Source organism: Diabrotica virgifera, chromosome 6, assembly GCF_917563875.1.
Source record: "Diabrotica virgifera virgifera chromosome 6, PGI_DIABVI_V3a".
NCBI lineage: Eukaryota > Metazoa > Arthropoda > Insecta > Coleoptera > Chrysomelidae > Diabrotica > Diabrotica virgifera.
In genome coordinates this window covers 30,531,708-30,550,398 of record NC_065448.1, presented here as the reverse complement: position 1 = coordinate 30,550,398, position 18,691 = coordinate 30,531,708, and the positions used below count along the sequence as shown (strand labels likewise).

The window sequence follows — 18,691 nt, the reverse complement described above, 5'->3', positions numbered from 1 at the left end:
TTATTATAGTAGATTATACAGAGGGGCTAAATTATGGAATAAATTCATTTCTTTAAAACGGACGATTTTGGAGCAAAATCCCGAAAGAGGTCGATTTTTATTTTTAAATTACAATTTTTTGGCATATATTTCATACTAGTGACGTCATCCATCTGAGCGTGATGACGTAATCGATAATTTTGTTAATGGGAATAGGGGTCGTGTGGTAGGTCATTTGAAAGGGCGTTTAATTCTCTATTCAGTAATATAAACATTAATATCATTAGGTATTTATACAGGGTTGCCAAAAAAAATTTTGAATTAAATTAATTGGCGCAACAAGAAGAATGTATGTAATTTATTTAACTCAAAATACATTGTACTGCTGTCAGAAAATAGAAAAAAAGGTTTATTTCACAAATAAACATTTCTTTTCGCTTAAATTAAATCACAAACAGCCTCCCTCCTACCTATTGGCAGTTTGAACTTTTAATTTAAGCTAAAAGCAATGTTTATTTGCAAAATAAACATTTTTTTCTATTTTCTGACAGCAATAGAATGTATTTTGAGTTAAATAAATTACATGCATTCTTCTTCTTGCGTCAATTAATTTAATTCAAATTTTTTTTTGGCCTCCCTGTATAAATAATGATATTAATGTTTATAATACTGAATAGAGCATTGAACGCCTTTGTAAATGAGCTACAACACGAACCCATATTCCTATTTAAAAAAATAATTACGTCATCACGCTCGGATGGATGACGTCACTAGTTTGAAATATATGCCAAGAAATTTAATTTAAAAATAAAAATCGACCTGTTTCGGGATTTTTCTCTAAAATCGTCCATTTTAGAGAAAATGAATTTATTCCATAATTTAGCCCCTCTCTGTATATCAGGAGACCGGCGACAATCTAACCAATAGTTTAGCAATAATTAAAATGTTAATTAAAAAATTTCGGTCGAAATAATAACCAGAAAGATTATGATACACCAGAATAACTATGATTTTCATATAAAAAAGCACTATACCTATTCAACGTACCTTACAGGATTGAAATTACAGGATTGAAATTGGACCATTTGAGCGGTCTCAGGAATGTTATAAAGAAACAATTTTTTGGCTTATAAACAAATAGAACCCCTCAGAAAATATTAGATTAAATTAAATTAAGTTAACGCTGTTGAAAAGAGCACGGCTTCTGTGTCCTTTTCGAAGAAAAACAAATTGAATTGCGAGGAGTGATTCCAGGTATAACCGGTCAAATTTGACCGGCATTTGCGACAGAGTTATAAACAACAGGATTTTAATCTTTGAACCATTAGATACCTTTTAATTCCGGTCCTCTTTGTACATACAAATTTTCATATCTTCAAGACACTCATAACAAAAAAGATTTATGTCACTGTCACCAAATTATTTAATTATTGATAAATAATTACTTCCCTCAAATTTTAGTTGAAAATTAAAGATTTTGTTTGGAAAACCCGAATTTTCCGAAGAAAATTTCCGTCGAAGGAAATTGGAATAAATTATCAATGTGCAGAATTAAATTACTGTCAATTTTTATGTGAGTGTTTTGGTTTAAAGTTAAAATTTTCGGAGTTATAGAGCAATAATAAAAAAAAAGATTTCGGAGTGCTAATTTGTTTATAAACAAAATAGCACACTTTCTGTGGACTTTGCACAGCTATATTACTAATATAGGAAATCTTAAGATTTGATTTCAGCATGTCCAGCAATAAAATAGCTGGTAATTAATTTTCCTTGTTTTTTACTAATTTTCCCAGATTATTACCTCACATCTTTCATTGAGTTCATGATTCATGTTGTGGACATTCTCAATTATTATATTTCTAATTTACTATTCTATCTAATTCCTCAAAACAAGCAAATTTCAATTAAACCCAGCTATATTATAATACCTTTTGATTTAGTTTTCCTTGCAAGAAATAAACAAAACACATCTAAACTAAACCTAACCTCGCTTTTGGCCATTCATTCATCTCCGTGTCAAATAATTTCGACAGTCGCCATATTGAAAGCGACTTGTTTTTGGTCGAAATTTGATTTAGAATCAGGGCCCTGATTCTAAATCAAATTTCGACACTAAACAAGTCGCTTTCAATATGGCGATGGCGACTGTCGAAATTATTTGACACGGAGATGAACGAATGGCCAAAAGCGAGGTTAGGTTTAGTTTAGATGTGTTTTGTTTATTTCTTGCAAGGAAAACTAAATCAAAAGGTATTATAATATAGCTGGGTTTAATTGAAATTTGCTTGTTTTGAGGAATTAGATAGAATAGTATTAAATTAGAAATATAATAATTGAGAATGTCCACAACATGAATCATCAACTCAATGAAAGATGTGAGGTAATAATCTGGGAAAATTAGTAAAAAACAAGGAAAATTAATTACCAGCTATTTTATTGCTGGACATGCTGAAATAAAATCTTCAAGATTTCCTATATTAGTAATATAGCTGTGCAAAGTCCACAGAAAGTGTGCTATTTTGTTTATAAACAAATTAGCGCTCCGAAATCTTTTTTTTTATTATTGCTCTAAAACTCCGAAAATTTTAACTTTAAACCAAAACACTCACATAAAAATTGACAGTAATTTAATTCTGCACATTAATAATTTATTCCAATTTCCTTCGACGGAAATTTTCTTCGGAAAATTCGGGTTTTCCAAACAAAATCTTTAATTTTCAACTAAAATTTGAGGGAAGTAATTATTTATCAATAATTAAATAATTTGGTGACAGTGACATAAATCTTTTTTGTTATGAGTGTCTTGAAGATATGAAAATTTGTATGTACAAAGAAGACCGGAATTAAAAGGTATCTAATGGTTCAAAGATTAAAATCCTGTTGTTTATAACTCTGTCGCAAATGCCGGTCAAATTTGACCGGTTATACCTGGAATCACTCCTCGCAATTCAATTTGTTTTTCTTCGAAAAGGACACAGAAGCCGTGCTCTTTTCAACAGCGTTAACTTAATTTAATTTAATCTAATATTTTCTGAGGGGTTCTATTTGTTTATAAGCCAAAAAATTGTTTCTTTATAACATTCCCGAGACCGCTCAAATGGTCCAATTTCAATCCTGTAAGGTACGTTGAATAGGTATAGTGCTTTTTTATATGAAAATCATAGTTATTCTGGTGTATCATAATCTTTCTGGTTATTATTTCGACCGAAATTTTTTAATTAACATTTTAATTATTGCTAAACTATTGGTTAGATTGTCGCCGGTCTCCTGATATACAGAGAGGGGCTAAATTATGGAATAAATTCATTTTCTCTAAAATGGACGATTTTAGAGAAAAATCCCGAAACAGGTCGATTTTTATTTTTAAATTAAATTTCTTGGCATATATTTCAAACTAGTGACGTCATCCATCCGAGCGTGATGACGTAATTATTTTTTTAAATAGGAATATGGGTTCGTGTTGTAGCTCATTTACAAAGGCGTTCAATTCTCTATTCAGTATTATAAACATTAGTTTCATTATTTATACAGGGAGGCCAAGAAAAATTTTGAATTAAATTAATTGACGCAAGAAGAAGAATGCATGTAATTTATTTAACTCAAAATACATTGTATTGCTGTCAGAAAATAGAAAAAAATGTTTATTTTGCAAATAAACATTGCTTTTAGCTTAAATTAAAAGTTCAAACTGCCAATAGGTAGGAGGGAGTCTGTTTGTGATTTAATTTAAGCGAAAAGAAATGTTTATTTGTGAAATAAACCTTTTTTTCTATTTTCTGACAGCAGTACAATGTATTTTGAGTTAAATAAATTACATACATTCTTCTTTTTGCGCCAATTAATTTAATTCAAAATTTTTTTTGGCAACCATGTATAAATACCTAATGATATTAATGTTTATATTACTGAATAGAGAATTAAACGCCCTTTCAAATGACCTACCACACGACCCCTATTCCCATTAACAAAATTATCGATTACGTCATCACGCTCAGATGGATGACGTCACTAGTATGAAATATATGCCAAAAAATTGTAATTTAAAAATAAAAATCGACCTCTTTCGGGATTTTGCTCCAAAATCGTCCGTTTTAAAGAAATGAATTTATTCCATAATTTAGCCCCTCTGTATAATCTACTATAATAAATCTTTCATGTCTTCAATTATTTAATTATTGATAAATAATTAGGTACTTCCCTAAAATTTTAATTGAAAATGGCAGATTTTTTGGGAAAACTCGGATTTTCTGAGTAAAATTTTTGTTGAAGGAAATCGGAAAAAAAATAACTTTGTGCAGAACTAAATTACGGTGAATTTTTATTTGAGTGTTTTTGGCTCAAAGGAAAAAATATAGGAGTTACAGACCACTAATTGAAAAAAAAAAGAAGATTTAGGAGTGCTAATTTGTTTATAAATAAAATAATACACTTTCTGCGGACTTGTCATACCCCATATTACTAATATATGCAATCTTAAGATTCGATTTTAGCAATAAAATAGCTGGTAAATAATTTTTCCCAAAAATGGTATTTTTTCGATAATTTTCCCAGACTATCAACAAAATCCAAGAAACCGAAGCGCCAACCCAAATTCTGAGCAGTCTCAACATAATAAGGTTAATATCCCCAAGAATCGCGCGGTGTCGAAATGAAATTGCGACTGTCGAAATGAATTAGAATCAGGCCCCAGGTGGGAACACAAAAAAACCAACTGTGAAAGTGTCACGTCTGACAGCTACTGCTGGCTCAGCTGTCCAGCCGCTGTGGTCGTCCGAACGCACCCTACAATCGATGAAAAGCCCTATTGTTTCCATATTTCCATTGGGTGCATTCAGCAGACACAATCGCTAACTAATCGATTAGTGATTTTCTGCTGAATGCCACATAAATTGTGACATTCAGCATGTAAATCACAAATCGATTACTAATCGATTACTTAGCGATTGCGTCTGCTGAATGCACCCATTGTTTCTGTTTCATTTTTCATTTTTCATTGTTGATTGTTCGGTGATTGTTCGATTGTTGCTGTTTGTATTGAAATCAAGTTTAATCTAATAATAAAATGGAAGTAAAACAAGAATTTAATGAGGAGACGTCTAAAATAGAAATAGAGTCTAACGACTTAGATCATGATGATGCTCTTCTAGATCTAGATGTCTTTAAATGTGAAATTAAGGAAGAATCAAATAGCAAAAGTACACATGGCACATGTGATTATTTAGACTTAAAGGAAATTCCTACAAATGAAATACACCAAGAGAGAAATAAACTAAACCCATTTGAAGAAAACCAACAAACTGAAAAAGGTATAATATAACTTAATACAAGTAGTTAAAATAGGCATAAGATAATTTGAGGCCATGAGAACCAGAATGACCTAACTGATAAGAATGTTACTTTACAAATTAATAATCAAAGATAATTCAATATAGAAGCTCAAAATAATATCAGAAGCTATCGATAGGGCTTTGTCATTTGTTTCGAGCTCCTGTCATATCCACACCTAGTTCAATTGTGCCACAACTGCAAAAAATTCGAATTTTGGGTGAAGGCTGTAAAATATTGCCTATATAATGGCCCATCTAATGCAATACAGCCTGAACTAAAATATTGTTTTGGATAAGTATAAAGTAAGTTACTTCGGTATTTCACTGTAGGGTTTTTGGAGGTTTTGAAAATGCAATATGGTCATAACTGGGAGATGTGGCGATAATATACACTGCCACAATACAACTGATGTAATTCAATACGGCCACAACTGCAAAAATCAAGAGAGATGTGGAGATAATATACAGTGCCACAATACAACCGATATAATTCAATACAGCCACAACTGCAAAAATCAATTGATTTTTTCATTATATTGCCGCCGTATCTCCTAGGTATCGTTTTATAAATGACTTTCTTCACAATGCAATATCGCCATAACTATCAAAATAATAATTACGTTTTATTTTTAATAAATTGTAATAAGATCCAGCGAATAACTGTATAATATGCTACCTAAATTGTAATTTCGAAGCCAGTCATTCTCAAAATAAATTATTTACAGGGCATAACGCGTTTACTACAGAACGTTTTGCTCATTTCTCGAGAATATTGTGTTTTGCACTTGTGGCACTATTGAACTAGGTGTGCGATATGTTGTACAATTTGTGTATAATATTAATATACATGGATTATGATTATATGAAATATGACAGAAGCTCCAAACAAATAACTGTGAATGAAAAGCCCTATTCACGGTGTGCAAGTACTTGGAAGGGGAAACGAGAAACGAACCTGCGCGAGTCGCGGAGAAATATTGCAACTATCTTAAATAATTCATATTGTCAATTGAAATTGTCAAATTGACGTATATTTCATACCTTCTGTCAATGAAGCAGAAAAATTATATATTGCTCCACAATATTGATATGATATGCAATTATTATATAAAGGTAAATTTAATTAATTTTATTTTGCTTGCATTACTGCATTTTAATAACTAATTTTATTTACTACATACAATTGTTGACGTTTTCATAACATAACCTGAATCTTATTTTTTCTTCTTATTATTTTTTTGGACTATGGCCTTGGCAATTATCCAGTAACCAGGACTAATATAATTGGCCAATATAATTAAAAGTGCGAATTTTAGTATAGAGCGTAGAAATAGGGGTCGCTTTGCCGAACTTGCACGGTCCCAATATTCGATTGAGTTATAGTATTTGTATGTTGACCAAGAATCACTATTGGTCAACATACAATTACTAAAACAATTGGATATTGATAACTTCTCATCATTTTCTTTGATTATGTAAAGCAGCGTTTCCCAACCGGTGGGTCGTGACCCACTAGTGGGTCGCAGGCAGATTCCAGGTGGGTTGTGGCGTGGCTCTTACAGTAGCTGAATAACATACATATATATCATCATGGGTGAGGGATGGGTCGCGAATATGAAAAAACATCAGAAGGTGGGTCGCCAGACATAAAAGGTTGGGAACCACTGATGTAAAGTAATGTTCTTATCAGTTAGGCCACTCTGGCTCTCATGGCCTCATTTGTAATTCAATCGAAATCTCAGTAGATTAGAATATTTAAAGACTTGAAATTACTATAGATCTAAGTGCCACTTTTTACAAATATCCTTTTCTTGTTACTAAGTTATCTGACTGATCTAAGTCCCTATGCCAATGCGCTGCTAAAAGATCTGTTGGAATTTTTTGTAGCCGTTTGGAGACTGTTGGTTACATAGATGTTTTAACAGTGCATTGGTATAGGAACATACAGTCAATACAGTATTCGTGGTGTGCAAGTACTTGGAGGGGATACAAGAATCGATCGTGCACAAATAGCGGAGAAATATTACAACTTTCTTACATAATTCATATTGTCAATTGAAATTGTCAAATTGACTTATATTTCATACCTACTGTCATTGAAGAAGAAAAATTATATATTGCTCCACAATATTGATATATGATATGCAATTATTATATAAAGGCAAATTTAATTAATTGTATTTTGCTTGCAGTACTGCATTTTAATAACTAATTTTATTTACTACATACAATAGACCATTCCAGGGTGACATCATTTGACAGCGACTGATGGGCAAAATATATTGTAAACAAACTAGGTTAAGTGTAGAAAACCATTGTTTAATTTAAGAATATGATTAAAATACCAGCACTTTGTTCAGTTTGAAAGTGTTCCAGTAAAAGTAAAAGAGATAAAGTAACTTTTTTTATAATACCAGCCGCATTTATGCGCTACAGTAGCTCATGTAGCCTAGGCTACAGAAATCTCTCGACTTATTTGTGAATTGGTGTGATAATAACGGATTAGTCATTAATCGTGACAAGTGTCAGGTTATCCAGTTTCATCGATCAGTGGAAATGGTAGATGTTGATTACAAGTTGGATGGTTTTTTAATTGAGAGAGTCACTAGCGTCAAGGATCTTGGTGTCATTTTTCAGAGAGACTTATCCTTTAATTTGCATATTGACTTTATTTGTAATAAGGCTCTTAGGCAGCTAGGGATTATTAAGAGGCGTATATACATTTTAGATGCAAACGAAATATGCCAGTTGTGTCTATTCCTGAAATTGTAAATATTCCAAACATAAAATTTTTAGGTGTATTCTTGGACCAGTTTATGAGTTGGGATGTTCACGTTGAATATGTTAATAAGAAACTAAATTGTTCATTCTATGCTTTAGTACAGTTGAAGAGAACACTCAGTATTAAAACTCTCATTAATGTATATTATTCTTTGGTTTATTGTCACCTTACTTATAATGTTACGTTATGGGGTAATTCCACAAAATCAGACACAGTGTTTATTAAACAGAAGAGAATTATTAGACTTATCTTCAATATTCCTTTTGGGCATACTTGTAAGCAAGTTTTCATTAATAACAATATCTTACCGTTGCCTTCCATATATATCTTGAAATCCATATTGTATATTAAGCATAATTTACATTCATTCAAGAGAAATTCTGATTTACATGCATACTCAACTAGGAATGCCAATCAGTTTGTTACTGTTGGTCACAAACTATCCAAATTTGAGAAGTCCACAGATTATGTGGGGGTCAGGCTATATAATCATCTTCCAAATGAAGTTAGATCTTTGCATCCGGTGAAATTCAAAAGAATTGTGAAAAGTATACTATGTAAACATGCATTCTACAGTGTAGAAGAATACTTAGCAACTAGATTGCTGTTATGAGTTCTGTCTAATATTAATAATTTTCATATTTATCAATGTACATTATGTTAAATCTAAAATTTAAGTGTATGTATAGGTATTTGATTATGTGTCTGTGACTATATTGTGTTGTATATCTGACGTGTATATCCATCTTTATGATGGCAGCTGTAAAGCTATACCAATAAAGTATTCTATTCTATTCTATTCTACAAGAGATTTTCATAACATTTCTTCGCTGAGAATTTTATACTGTTCTCTGGTCCGATCTCAGCTTGAAAATTCCACTATAATCTGGTCTCCCTTTGTCCAATCCTCTGTTCAAAAGTTGGAGAGAGTGCAAAGACGGTTCATTATGCACTGTGCCTTTAAATTACATAGACCTTATTTATATTCTGATATGAAGAGATACTTAGAACTTGATACTCTGTCTACTAGACGAGTTAATTTTGATCTCATCTTTATTTTTAAATTGGTTAACGGGATGATACATTCACCTGAACTGCTTCAATTGGTTTGTTTCCACATTCTTTCCCGTGTCCTTCGTGAGAATACACTGTTTCATATTCCTTTTCGTCGAACTAATTATTCTGTGAATATAGGTCTGGTCAGACTTCTTGTTCATGCTAATCGGTTGCCTCATGAGACAGATTTTTTTAACTTGTCCTTAAGTGCCTTTAAACAATCTGTGAAGCGTTAAATTTAATTGTAATTCTATATACATATTTATTTTATGATTTTGTATTTTATTTAGTATATGTTTGTAATGTTTATAAATGTTGCTTAATTGTATATATTTTGTTGTCAATGGGCTTGCCCCGTTTATTAACAATAAATTTAAAACCTGAAATGTTTTAAATCACTATAATCACAATACACTGTAAACAGAACGACGATATGGGCCAAGAAAACTGATTTTATGATTATACCGGGTTTTTGCATCCCCTACGAGGGTGTCCTATATCTGATATTTGAAATTTTTGTAAAAAAATTTGTGGTCAATTACGCGAGTTCTGTTTGAAGAGTTCAGACTGGTCAATTTTCAAAGCGCGGCTAGGAAACTATTTCGCAGCAAACGGTATCAAAGTCAATACAGAAGCAGAGAAGATGAGAGCTATTTTATTAAACGCTTTAGACGAGGGCGCATATCAGCTTATTTTCGATCTGGTAAGTCCTGAAAAACCAGAAGAAAAAACGTATAATCAGCTTCTTGCTACATTGGACGGGTATTTCAAACCACAGCAGAGTCCGTTTGCAGCGCGATTTAAATTTTACAGTGCCATAAAAGAGGTGACCGAATCGGCGAGTGAGTGGGCTGCACGCTTAAGAGGATTAGCGGTAGGCTGTGAGTTCGGCAGCGAGTTAAAAGTATGCCTAAGAGACAGATTTTTGTTCGGTTCGGCAAGGGACCCGTGTTGGACCGACTTATGGAAGAAGAGGTAAGCGCCGATCTCGAAAAAATGGTCAGTTTAGCAGCTTCAAAGATGGCTGCCAGAGACATACACGAGGAAATGGTAGAGGTTAAGCCAGAACCTCTTAATCACGTCAGTTCTGAAGGCACGGGAAGGTACGAAGGTACGATGCGCAGCGACGTTGGAGCAACGCGCAGACTCCGAGGAAATGGGCAACTACAGAGACACAGAGATCAGAAAATGAGGAGCAGCACAGAGGTTACACGCATGACATCCAACCTCAACAACGACAACATGGTGCATGTGACAGATGCGGAAGGATGAATCATAATAAAGATAAGTGATTTATAAAAATTATATTTGCAATTTTTGTAAAAAAATCGGCCATTTGGCCAGAGTTTGTAAAGGTAAAAAGAAATCTTTTTTATCGCATCAAAATTTTTTACAAAATCAAGAACAGGCAAAAAACGTTCCTGATGTAAATAATGATGATGATATTGACCTTTTTAATACATCAGATAGGAATATTTTTGATTCGCAAAGCACGACTACGGATATTTTAGAGGATTTGTTTACGTTAAAGGTATTAGTACACAATCATTATTTAGTATTTCAAATTGATACTGGTAGTAGTGTTTCTTGTTTGTCTAAGCAGTGTTATTTAAAATATTTTCCTGATATTTACATAAAACAAACAAATAGACGTTTTATTTTTTATAATGGGGTACAAGTTGAGCCTCTAGGGGCAATTAATTTGAAAATTTCATATAACAATAAAGAAAATTATTTAGATTTTTTTATTATGGAAAATGGAGGCCCACCATTACTTGGTAGGGATTTTCTGGTAATAGTCCTGTCGCCAGGGGGGGTACAACGGCCTCGTTAATTCAGATGGACTTACCCAAGTTTTTTTTATGTATTTTGACCCGTAGAACCCGAATTTTTTGGGTAACAGTTGATCCGGATGTCGATAAGATTGTTATAGACCAAGAACTTGAGGAATCAAATAACAGCGATTTTTGGCAAAACAAAACAATATTTTGTATTTTTTGGGTCATTTTAAGCAAAAAATATTTCTACAAGTTTTTTAGTAGGATGCACAGTTTTCGAGATAAACGCGGTTGAACTTTCAAAAAATCGAAAAACTGCAATTTTTAAACCCGAATAACTTTTGATTAAAAAATAAAATAGCAATTCTGCTTAGCGCTTTTGAAAGTTCAAGTCAAATTATGTCGGTTTTGATTATTTGCATTGCTAAAAATTTATTGTGTTATTGTTAAACAAAGCTACAAACAACTAGTGCGTGAGTGATGTTTCTATGATTTCTCATTTAAAATCGAACGAGTAGGTAGAATAGGTACTAGTGCAATCAAGACTATTTCTACGTTACATGCGTTAAAACGCATGTAAAAGCACGGGAAACCCTACGTGTTTATAGCTTTGTTAAACAATAAAAAAATAAATTTTTACCAACGCAAATAATCAAAACCGATATAATTTGACTTAAACTTTCAAATGCGGTAAGCAGACTTGCTATTTTATTTTTTAATCAAAAGTTATTCGGGTTCAAAAATTGCAATTTTTCGATTTTTTTAAAGTTCAACCGCGTTTATCTCGAAAACTGTGCATCCTACGAAAAAACTTGTAGAAATATTTTTTACTTAAAATGGCCCAAAAAATACAAAATATTGTTTTGTTTTGCCAAAAATCGCTGTTATTTGATTCCTCAAGTTCTTGGTCTATAACAATCTTATCGACATCCGGATCAACTGTTACCCAAAAAATTCGTGTTCTACGGGTCAAAATACATAAAAAAAACTTGAGTAAGTCCATCTGAATTAACGAGGCCGTTGTACCCCCCCTGGCGACAGGACTATAATGTATAATTTAAGCTTATCAGTCATAAATAATATTAAACAAGGTAACTTGAATGACAAACATATTGAAAGTTTAATAAAGAAATATAATGACGTTTTTTCGCCTGGATTAGGTAATTTTAAAAAAGGGTTAGTGAAAATTAATTTAAAAAACCCCAATGTAACTCCAAAATTTGTAAAGGCAAGGCCTATACCTTTTGCCATTAGGCAACAAGTTGAACAAGAACTAAATCGTCTTTTGTCTTTAGGTATTATATCACCGACTGATTACAGTCCCTGGGCTACACCAATAGTACCGGTATTCAAGAAAAATGGGCAAATTAGGATCTGCGGTGACTTCAAAGTAACAGTCAACCCTGAAATAGAGATCGATCAGCACTATATGCCAAGAATAGAAGAATTGTTTGCAAAGCTTCAAGGAGGCAGGGAGTTCACCAAGTTAGATTTGTCACAAGCTTTTCAGCAAATAAGTCTGGATGAGGGCAGTAAAGTATTATTAACTATTTCTACTCATTTAGGTCTTTTTAAATTTAATCGTTTAACTTTTGGCATAGCATGTGCACCAGCTAAATTTCAAAAAATTATGGATGCATTATTTAATGGTGTTGCAGGTTGTGCAGTTTTTCAAGATGATATTTTAATTACTGGAAGAGATAAAAAAAGTCATTTAGAAAATTTAGAGAGAGTTTTATCTATTTTACAAAATGCAGGGTTTAAATTAAATTATGATAAATGTATTTTCTTTTCAAAAAGTGTTGAATATTAGGATTTGTTATTGATTCTGAGGGGTTACACCCATCTAAAGATAAAACTCTAGCCATTGATAAGGCACCGAGGCCAACTAAAGTTAAAGAACTCCAATCATTTTTAGGACGCATTAATTTTTATAGTAAGTTTGTTAAAAATATGTCGACTATTTTAAATCCTCTGTATAGATTGTTACAAAAGAATGTTTCTTGGAATTGGACTGAAGAATGTGAGGAAGCATTCAATAAAATTAAAGAAATATTAAAATCTTCTCAAGTTTTGGTACATTTCGATCCGAATTTGGAGCTTAGACTAACAGTGGATGCTTCTATAGAAGGTGTTGGGGCTGTGTTAAGTCATAAGTTCCCAAATTCGGAAGAAAAACCTATTGCCTTTGCGTCCAGAACGCTATCAACTTCTGAACGTTCCTATTCTCAAATCGAAAAAGAGGGATTAGCAATAATTTTTGGAATTTTAAAATTTAGTCAATATTTATATAATAAAAAATTTATTTTAGTTACTGATATGAGGCCACTCTTAACTATTTTTGGCCCGAAAAAAGCAATACCACAATTTTCAGCAAATCGTCTAAGGCGATGGGCAATTATTTTATCGGGATATCAATACGAGATAGAGTATGTTTCAAGTGGAAAAAACAGTGCAGATTGGCTATCACGTTTACCGATTAAAAATAGTAAAGATTTTTTATTAAGTGATTCAGTTGAATTTGATTACTGTAATTTTGTAGAGTCAAGTCAAGATTTAAAATTAAATTTCGAAAATATTAGGCAAGCTACCAATTCGGATGCTCTGCTTACTAAAGTAAAAAAATTTATTACAAATGGATGGCCTAAGAAAGTAAAGGAGGCTCAGTTGAATCCATTTTTTGTTAAAAGATATGATTTTTGTATTAAACAAGATTGCATTTTTTGGAATCATAGAATTGATATCCCTTATAAGTTACAAAACGAAATTTTAAAGCAACTTCATAATACACATATGGGTATTGTTAAAATGAAAAATTTTGCTAGATGTTATGTTTGGTTTCCAAATTTAGACAAAGAAATTGAAAAAATTAGCAACTCATGCGAAGCTTGTACGCTTCATTCTAACAATCCCCAAAAAGCGGAAATAATACCCTGGTCGTGGCCAAAAGGTCCATGGGAAAGAATACATCTAGATTATTTTGAGCTAAAACGAAAATATTACTTAGTCATTGTAGATGCATTCTCAAAATGGTTGGAAGTTTTCGAAATGTCAAGTATAAATTCTGTGTGCACAATTAAAGTACTTAGAAGTGTATTTGCTAGGTTCGGCCTGCCATTAACGTTAGTTTCAGATAATGGTAGATCTTTAGTTTCTGAAGAATTTGAGTATTTTTTGACACAAAATAACATTAAACACTTAACTAGTCCTCCGTACTCTCCCTCCTCCAACGGAGCTGCAGAAAATTCTGTAAAAACTGTTAAAAACGCGATTAAAAAAGCTCTTGAATCTCGTAACAATGGAGATATTCATTTGGCATTAGTTAGATTTTTGTTTGACTACCGTAATGCACCGCATGTTTCTACTGGTGTTAGCCCAGTGATACTCATGTTCGGTAGACAGTTAAGAAATAGGTTTTCAACTCTTTTGCCATCAGAACACACAATTACAAATAAAGGCTTAAACACTGTTGAAATACGCAGAAGGGTTGAAAACGTACAAAATAAGCAGGTAGAATATAAAGGTGGTAAAAATAATATTAATTTTGAAATAGGAGAAACAGTTTTAGTCAAAGATTATAGAAATGTTAATTGTCCTTGTTATATTAAGGGAAAAATTGTAAAAATTTTAGGTAGGCGAACTTACTTAGTTGAAGTGATCGATTTGCAAAAAACTTGGAAAAGGCACACCAATCAAATCAAAAAGTTTGAAGTTGTTAGTAACAAAGTACCACACATTCCAATAAAATCAAACATTTCAGCTAACGACGTTCAAGAAGGCAATAAATCTGACGAATGTCAAAACGTTCAATTAAAAGAAAACCTTGCTGAAAATGTTGCTAAAGGCATTCCTCAAATTTCACAGCCTTCCTCAGAAAATAACTTTAATGAACACGACAATCAAAACACGCCAATTTTAAGACGCTCTGTGTGTGTTTATGTTTTATTGGCACTGGTTTAAGCAACCAACTGGCCAGTCAATGTGTTTTGAATTCTCTCTTTTACAAAATATATGCTTAGTATCTAAATTTAAAACTATTAGTACTACTGTTTTTTTTTTACTCTGTTTTTTTTATTATTTTTTTTATTATATTTTTTAACATTTTTTTTATTACATTTTTTATTTTTTTTTTTATTTTTTTTTTATTTTTTTTTTAGTTTTTTTTTTAGTTTTTTTTTTAGTTTTTTTTTTTTTTTTTTTTTTTTTTTTTTTTATATATTTTTTTATCGCGCTAAGACCTAAACCCGATTCAACCTCGCGGAGGTTTAGATCTTAGTAACTTTTATTTTATTTAATTATTTTTTTTTTTTTTTAATTTTTTTTTCTTTTTTTCTCAGAGCTTTAATTTTAAACAATTAACATGGTTGTACAAAATTTTATAAACATCTAGATTGTTTGATTGTAAAAGGTATATAAGATTAAAAGGAAATTGTACATTAATTTGAACTAGATTGGCAAAAAAGTTTGATATTTCAATAAAATGTAAAGGACATTCTAATAGCATATGTTGTAGATCAGCTAGCTCTCCACATAAACATTCATCATTATCTACAAGTCCTATTTCTCTTTTGTAGACTGGAGTCAGACAGTGATTACTTCTTATTCGACAAATAGTTTTGATAAAGCCTTTGTTGGAAACTTGATTAAACCATGTCTTGATGGGAAGTGTAGGCTGGATTTTTTTGTAATAATTTCCTTTGTCTGAATTATTGTATTGTTCCTGCCATTTCGTCCGTTTGATAGATCTCATAATAGAAATTATGTCTCCCATAGGAAGTTGATAAGTATGCAGAGTGGATTCCTTCGTTGTTGCTTTTTTAGCCAGATCATCTACTATTTCGTTGTTTTTTATACCAATGTGTGCTTTTATCCAACACAATATTATATTTTTGCCCGATTTCAAAGCTTCACTGTTCATTGCTATGATGTCACTGATGATATAATTTTCTGCAAAATTATGTACATTGTATTTCAATGTCTTTACAATGCTTTGGCAGTCTGTAAATATAACATAATTGAGTTCTTTTTGATTAATACATATTTTGTATGCTTCTTTGATTGCAATGAGTTCAGCTGTGAAAATTGTCATTTTATCAGGTAATCTGTTGTTTATTTTTATACTTTTTTGTGGGTAATATATAGCATATCCAACTTTTCCTTCCATTTTTGAACCATCCGTATATAATTTCTGATAACTCCCCCAGTTTTTTTGTACACACTGAAGGTGGTCTATTTTAGTAAGGAAGTCTGTCGCACGAATATTACTTAAATGACAGTTAACTGGAGATAAATAATCTTCATAATTTAGCTTTCGAGACGAGCTTTGTTCAATTTGGTGTATGTCGCCAATGGAATTAGAAACGTTGAGGAAGCTTTCCACAACTAAAAGCAGTTTCTTTTTTTCCCAGTAATAATGAGTTAGGTATGAGGTGGTTAAATGAACAATTTTATTTAATAGCAGTTTATCGTTAACCGCTGTTTTAACTATAAATTTCTCACTTAGGTATTCCCTACGTAATGAAAGTGGAGGTTCATTAAGCTCACATTCCATGACCAATATAGGTGTGCTACGAAGATAACCAGTGCATAACCTAAGTGCCTTATTTTTGATCCTCTCGATTTTTTGGAGTACAGAGTTTGATGCTGAGCCATAAAAAATAGATCCATAGTCTAAGATTGATCTTATCAAATTTCTGTATAGTAATATTGATATGTTTGGATCAGCTCCCCAGTTACTGACACTTACAGTCTTCATGATATTCATTGCATTTTCCATTCTTCGTAATATGTAATTTGTGTGTTCTTTCCAATTTAATTTGGAGTCTAAAAATACGCCAAGAAATTTTATTGAAGTTTTATAAGGAATACTAGTATTATCAAATTGTAGATGGCTTTGAGGAACATATCGTTTTTTAGTGAAGGTAACAATGGTTGATTTACTCTCTGATATTGTTAAGTTATTATCGGTAGCCCATTTTTTTATAATATTCAATGTCGATTTAAGGTAGTTATTACATCTATCTATTGACTTATTTTCTGCATATATCGCAACATCATCAGCGTACTGTAGGATTTTTATGTGTTGAGGAAGTTTAGTTTCTAAGTCAGCAGTATACAGTATATATAATATAGGACTTAGGATGCTACCCTGAGGTAGTCCCAAAGATGTGTATCGGGAGTTAGATTGATCTCCATTTAATCTAACGTGAACTGCTCGATTAATGTATAAGTTAATGATGTTCCATGTTACTATCTCGGGTATTCCTATTTCCAACATTTTCGCGTATAGTATGTGAAGATTAACGTTGTCGTAAGCCCCTTTTATATCTAAGAACAAAGCACTAACTGCTTTCTTATAAGTAAAGGAACTATAAATGTCTATTAAAAAGTGGCAGAGGCTATCTTGTGTGGATTTACCTTTTCTAAAACCAAACTGACTTCTTGGTAATAGGTCGTTCTTTTCTAGCCAAAATTCCAGACGGTTTTTAATAAGTCTCTCATATGTTTTTAGTATACAGGAAGCCAGACCGATTGGACGGTAAGAATCCCAATTCTTTGATGATTTTCCTGGTTTTAAAACCGGGATAATAGTGTAAACGTGCCAATCGTCAGGAATCTTTATGCGGCGCATCCAAATTTCATTATATATATTTAGTAGTGCAGCCTTACCAATTCTTGAAAGATTTGATAGCATCGAGTAATGGATATTATCGGCACCTGGTGCTGAATTTGAGTTTTTCTTCAACGCAAAGTTTAGTTCAGTGGCAGAAAATGGTTTGACTAGGAAACGGATTGGTTCTGGATAGTCGTACAGAGCATTTAGTTGTAAATCAGGAATTACTAATTCTGCAGACGGCGGTGTGATATTTTGATGGAACTCTTCTATCCACGAAGCTTCCGACAGAATAACAGGGACTTTGTTCTTTGTTTTTCTATTTTTTATTCGGTTAACTTTTGACCATACATCTTTAATAGGGACTGACCTATTTAGGGATCCGACATAATCTCTCCAGCTATTTCTTTTAGTTTGTTTAGTGATCTTCTTGACATGTGCATCATCTTTTTTATACTTAAGTAGGTTTTCATGGTTTGGATTTTCTTTGAATATACAAAAACTTTCCTGTCTTCTTCTGACTGCTTCTTCACATTCTAAATCCCACCAGTATTTTCCTCTGGAAGTCGGTTTTTTTATTTTAAATTTGGGGATGCAGTAGGATGCAGTTGTATTTATATTGTGCAAAATTTGTTCATAAGAATTTATATCTTTAAATTGAGAGAATACATCTTCCGAATACTGTTCATATAATTTCCAGTCGGCATTCTTTAAATTCCACTTTTGTGAATATGGATTATATGTATGAGTTGGTTGATCCTCTAACTCTACTCTTATAGGTGTATGGTCTGAACCAAATAGGTCTTGAAGTGTTTTCCAAGTGATCAGGTGGTTTAAGTCAGGAGTACAAATGGTCAGGTCTATTGCCGATTTCGAGAAGTTCCTAAAGAAAGTAGGAGAGCCATCATTTTTGAATATTAAATTATTATCGTCTATACAGTCCATCAAGATTTTACCTTTCATATCTGTTTGGTTGTCTAGGCCCCAGGCAATGTGGTGAGCATTAAGGTCACCTCCTATTATAAATGGTCTTTCTATAGATGTTATGAAATTGTTCCATTGTTGTAACAATAACTTGGTTCCTGGGGGAACATACATAGATATAAATGTGACAGTATATGACTTAAACTTTATTTTTATTGCTACTTTATTGACG

At 32.1% G+C, this 18,691-nt stretch overlaps 1 protein-coding gene across 3 annotated transcripts in view; it reads left to right on the top strand.

Annotated features, from left to right (window-relative positions):
• The first annotated feature begins 4,425 nt into the window (after positions 1–4,425).
• Positions 4,426–18,691, top strand: part of LOC126887529 (zinc finger protein 91-like) — a 43,776-nt gene continuing 29,510 nt past the window's right edge. The window contains exon 1 of one of the 3 annotated variants that reach the window (XM_050655163.1): positions 4,426–5,285. In XM_050655163.1, the coding sequence (XP_050511120.1) occupies positions 5,042–5,285 (244 nt within the window). In that variant the 5' untranslated portion in view covers positions 4,426–5,041. The remainder of the gene's footprint in view (positions 5,286–18,691) is intronic. The other 2 variants (XM_050655166.1, XM_050655164.1) reach the window with 2 other exon arrangements.